At 52.9% G+C, this 5,371-nt stretch overlaps 1 protein-coding gene across 1 annotated transcript; it reads right to left on the bottom strand.

Annotated features, from left to right (window-relative positions):
* Positions 1-2,383: 2,383 nt before the first annotated feature.
* On the bottom strand, positions 2,384-4,387 carry TICAM1 (toll-like receptor adaptor molecule 1). The gene has a single exon (XM_009083709.1). It carries the CDS (start codon positions 4,385-4,387, stop codon positions 2,384-2,386), a length of 2,004 nt encoding a protein of 667 aa, XP_009081957.1.
* Between the last annotated feature and the right edge of the window lie 984 nt (positions 4,388-5,371).

Raw genomic sequence — 5,371 nt, 5'->3', positions numbered from 1 at the left:
TCCAGAGCTGTGGGGGAGAGAAAATGGGGAAACAGAAGGAATCAAAGCGTTTGGAGGATTGCAGCAGGCTCTGTAAATAAGAAGTGAGTGAATCCATTGTCCCTGGGGTCTTGGGAGTTGAAAGGCCAAGTGTTTGAAAGCTGGAATGCAACAGTTGGTGGCAGCTTGGTCTGTGGTTCCTGTGCTGCACAGGACAGGGAGGGCTTGAGTTGTCCAGTTCTCAGCCAAGGAAGTCCAGGAGGAGCTGAGCACAAAGTGGGGGGAAGGAAGCAGATAAATCTGTGGACAGATCCATGGAGAAAGGACCTGTGGCCTCTTAGGAGTTGAGTTGTCCAGTTCTCAGCCAAGGAGGTCCAGGAGGAGCTGAGCACATAGTGGGGGGAAGGAAGCAGACAAATCTGTGGACAGATCCATGAGAAAGGACCTGTGGCCTCTTAGGGGGAAGTTCAGTGAGATGTGAATCCAGAGCTGTGGCAGTCACTGCTCTGCTGGAGTTTGAGGGCAGGGACACATCAGCTCTGGGTTCCTACCTCAGGTGGTGCTTGCACTGAAGTTCAGTCAGTTTCCAGGTTCTCCTGCAGACATCCTGAGGGACACAAGCTGCTGCAAAGTGAAGACCAGTTGCAGCTCTCCACACGGGGTGGGTGCAGGGAACTGTGCTCCTTTATGCTGTTCCTTGCTGTCCTCAGAGGAGCCAGAACTAAGGAGAGATTCCTGTTCTCACTGCTGGAGGTTCCTGTCTCAGTCCCAGCTTTATCTTGTAGGCTGGTCCTGCTCTGGGTGGAAATTCTGGTGCAGAACAAGCATGAGGTACAGCCAGAGAGGGAGAGAGACTTGGACAGTGTTCGGTGACCCCAGTGCTTCCTGAGTGGGGATTAGTCACCTAAGGGTCTTCTCCAAGGACTGTCTCATACAGGCAATGGTTGTGAGGCTCAGATGGTTCTTGAACAAAACCCACAAGTCAGAATTAGGCCTTGTGAGAGCTCAGCTTGGGCACTGCCAGCTCCAGGGTGGCCTGTGGGAGTCCTGTGACCCAACAATTCCAGCCCACGGTGGCTCCTCCAGCCTTGGATCCTTCTGGGACAGACACTGAGTGACACAAGCACACACACACACCTGCAGAGATACCTGAAGCAGTCACCTCCCTGTATCGATCACAGTGGCCCTCGAGCTCCACCTTGACCAGGACGTGGCAGCTCTGAGCTCCTGCGAGGGTGAGGAGGAGGGTGAGGAGCCACCAGCACTGCCCTGCAGCTGGGGCTGGGCTCAGCTCGGCAGAGGGAACAGCCCATTCCCAGTCTCTCGGTGGCTTTGGGGTGACCTCTGCTGACGATCAGGAAAACGGCTGCGCCTGGAGCAGGAAGAGGGAGAGGTCTGGAGCTTTGCTCCTGGTGTTAAAGCTCAGTATGTATCTGCCTCATCTATCCTTCACTCATGTCCTGCAGATTCCCTCCCTAACTCCTGCCTTTCTCCACCTTTCTGAATGCTCTGCTCAATGCGTTTGGGTTTTCATCCCACTTTTCCCTCAAAGGCAGTATCAGAAATAGGTGGAATTATCTCAGCAGGGAACATTTCTCTGTGTAACAGGCCTGATCCCACCTCCAACCTTTTACAAGATGAGGATGAAAGAATGGACACTCAGCTTCTGCCTCCTCTCAATCCACCTTCACTGAGTGTTTCCCAGCTTTGCTGCAAAGATTCTCATTCAGCCTTGTACCTGCTGTGTAATCTCAGCTCTTTCACAGAGTTTTCTTAAACACAAAAAATACCTGGAGAGAGGGAATGCTCTCCAACCCCATCACAGGCTGCTGGAAGAACATGAGGGACCTCATGCCTTGGCAGGGCCACAGTGACTCCCCAAAGCATCCCCTGAAGATGTTCCCTCAGCCTAGTGAGTGTCATCTCCAATCCCACTCCATCCCCACAGGAACAGACATGCAAAACAGTTTTCCAGATATCCCTGGACTGCTCCTTCCCTAATTCCACAGGAAAGAACCAAAAAACCACAAATAAATTAATAAAAAATTTATTTAGAAAATCTTCAAGTAGCCCCAGAAAATCACAAAAAATAGTTTTCTCAGTGACTTTTGAAAATAAACACAAGGAAAATAGGCTCAGGAGATCACAACCTCTTTTGTCCAAGGAAGAATGAGGAGTTTTCTCCTGACCTTCAGGAAAGTGGCACCCTTGACCCTCAGAGAAGGAAGAACAGTCCCAGTCCCAGCAGAGTCATTGTACTCGCCCTGCTTGAGTAGGGAGGTGGGACCAGATGATCCACTGTGGTCCCTTCCAACCTAACTGATTCTGTGATTCTGTAATCTAGGATTTGAAGTTAATTGTGTCTCTGCCCTTGGCTGACCTGCTGCATCTCTGACCAAACCCTCTACCTGACTTCTTCCTCGCTGTCCCGAGGACCAGGTGTGACAGTCTCTACCTGCATCACATTGTGGTTCCCGATCTGAACCATCCGAGCGTGTTGGATGATGATCCCTCCTGGGCCTGGCATGATGTTATTGTGAGCTGATGGGAATGGTGGTTGGGAGGGGAGAGGACCCATCTGGCCAGGAGGAGGTGGATGCTGTGATGGCCACGACTGTGTCGCTGCTGGAGGTACCTGTGGAGAGGAGCCAAGGCTTAGGCCAGCCAAGTTCTGCTGTGCTTGATGCTGTTCCCAGTACAGCTGGTGTTTCCTCCTCTGCACCTCATCCCACATGGCTTTCTTCTTCCTGATGTTCTTGGAGTTAAAGGTGTTGTGCACAGTCCTGTGGAAGAGAGGAGAGCTCTCGTGCAGGGTCACGAGCACACGGAGCACCAAGGGAATCTGACTCTGCTCCAGGGCGTTCTCCTTGGGGAGGAATGGGATGACTGAGTAGCGCTTGGCTGGGTCCTGGAGGGACTGCATCAGAGCAGTGTCTGTCTGGAACAGGCACAGGTTGCCCGTGAAGTTGTTGGTCAGCAGAAGGATGACAAAGGCAGAGTTTTCCATAGCATCTTGGAAGCAAGTCATGTGGCTGCGTCCGGCGATGGAGAAGTCCTCACAGAGGGTGGCACCGTTGGCCACCCCCATGTTCTCCAGCAGGTTCTTGACTCGTTTGGCAACAGTCACATCTTCACTGGCATGCAGGACAACAAAGGTGAAGAACTTGGCACCATCTGGCTCTGATGTGGGTGCTGGATCCACAGCTGGGAGAGGAGGAGGCCAGCATGGAGAGGGGGATGAGTGGAGGGGAGGGGGATGTATGTTAGAAGGAGGTTCCTGACGAGGAGGAGGAAGGGGATGGGTTGGAATGGAAGGTGATGTAGAGTTAGAAGGAATATCTGCTGGAATGTAGGAGTCCTCTCTGGACATGTGGGCAGGACCAGTATCCACTGTAGCTCTTGGGTCAGGCAGACCAGTAGAAAAGTGCTTTTCCTGCTGCTCTTTGTCTGTGTGTTCTCTTGGTGCACGAGGCTCTGCTGGCACTGTGGTGGGAGCATCCCTGCGTGGGGCAGGCTGGCTCACTGCCCCCTCTGAGGGCAGAGACACCTCAGGATCAGGGAGTGCTGGGTGACAGGAGCTGATCTGCACAGCCTTCTCTGCCTGGGGGACTTGGGCACCTGTGTCCTGCCCAGGGTGAGAGCTGGGGCTGCTGGCCCAGCTCATTTCCTGGGGGCTCTGTCTGTCTCTGTCAGGCTGTCCAGCACTGCTGGGCTGGGTGTGAAAATCAGCTGTTGGTGATGCACTGATCTCCAGACGGCTGGTGAGAGAGGAACTCTCCTCAGAGAAAAAGGTGTGTGAGCCTGAAAGGCATGAGTTGCCTCTAATCTGCTCTGGAGAACTCACCACATGGTTTGGGCTGTTTGTATGGAAAGATCCTGTGTCCACATCGGATTTCAGCGTATGGAATCTGTCCTCTGTGCCCACGCTGGTGGCAGAGCTGTGTTTGTCCTGCTCCTCAGGTAGGATGTTGTTGAGTGTCCCCCACGGGGTGTCCTTGCTGGCGTGGCAGGCTTTGCTGGCAGCCTGGCAGGCTTTGTCCCTGGCCTCAGCACTGCACAGTTTTTCCTGTGCCAACACTTCGTACACCTGTGCCAGAAGCTCCACAGTACCTGCATCCAGCTGAGGAGGCTGCAAATCCTCCCTGCCTTCCCACACTGCTGCAGCACCCAGTTTGGTCTGGAGCACATAGTGGGCTGCCTGGGTATCCCTCAAGGCATCCAAACAAATCCTTGCCTGTGTTTCTTGCCCCAGGGTGAGCATGACCATGGCTTGCAGTAACTTGGTGCTGGGCCCACGGACAGAGTGCTTCAGTTTAAGTTTGAGGCTCAGGAGTTTATCTTGTGAGACCTGGGACAGAATTTTAAACACATCCTCAAAGCTTGGCTGGAGCTCAGTGCTCTGTGCCATCTCACCAGCTGCTGGCACAGACCATGGACTGAGGCAGCAGGGATGGAAAAAGCATCTTATGGTAAAAGTTGATTTCCTCGTGGGGCTTTGGGATGCCCTGGTTGCACTTCTTGTACCACAGAAGCTCTTTGCTGCTCAGGGATTCATCTTGGCACTGGGATTTCTCTGTCTTGAGGAACCTGTGAGGACAACAGAGGACAACATTCAGGGATGGTGATGTGGGGAGTTGGGGAGATGCTCACAGAGGTCCCAGGCTCTGCCCTCACAGCCCTCAAGTATTTTTGCATCTGCAGCTCTGCCAGTGCTTCACACATTATGCCAACTCTGATTAGGCAAAGGGCATGTTCATTACATTCATTTCACATGAAGTACAACTGGTTTTAAATAATTCCTGAACTAATGGTGTATTTGGGTAAATCCAAGTGTCTGTCTCTACCAGGCAGGTGGTTCCAGGGGCCTTGCAGGCTCCTTGTGATGGCAGACAAGGAATAAAGCAGGTTTAGAGGAAACCCTTTCCAATAGATAACCCATGTGCATTCCCTGCCAGGCTGCTGGTCACAGAGTCACAGGATGGGTTGGATAGTGTCTCACTCCAGCACTGTAGTCCTCCTGCAAAGAAGGTTAGGCAGAAGACAACACCATGAGCAGGCTACGCTGCTCAGACCACAGTATCCTGACCTTTCCAACTGCAGGTGTTTCTCAAAAGAAGGCACAAGAGGACAGGGACAAAATGATCTCCCCAGGTACCTACCAAATGTAACCCATTGCACCAAAACCATGTTTAAGCTATCAGTGGACTTTTGGATCACTGGAACCCTTGTCCCAAGTCCCTCTGCAGCTCTCTTGGAGCCCCTTGAGGCCCTGGAAAGGGCTGTAAGGTCCCACTGGAGCTTCTCTTCTCCAGGTGAACACCCCAAGCTCTCCCAGCCTGGCTCCAGGGCAGAGAGGCTCCAGCCCTCCATGTCCTCCTCTGGACTCACTCCA

Source organism: Acanthisitta chloris, unplaced genomic scaffold (genome assembly GCF_000695815.1).
Source record: "Acanthisitta chloris isolate BGI_N310 unplaced genomic scaffold, ASM69581v1 scaffold34141, whole genome shotgun sequence".
NCBI lineage: Eukaryota > Metazoa > Chordata > Aves > Passeriformes > Acanthisittidae > Acanthisitta > Acanthisitta chloris.
Note: the sequence above shows the minus strand (reverse complement) of the source record. Positions and strands in the feature narration are given on the sequence as shown.

Bases quoted from the DNA above. Each gene is read 5' to 3' on its own strand.
- TICAM1 (XM_009083709.1), bottom strand. From the start codon at position 4,387: ATGGCACAGAGCACTGAGCTCCAGCCAAGCTTTGAGGATGTGTTTAAA.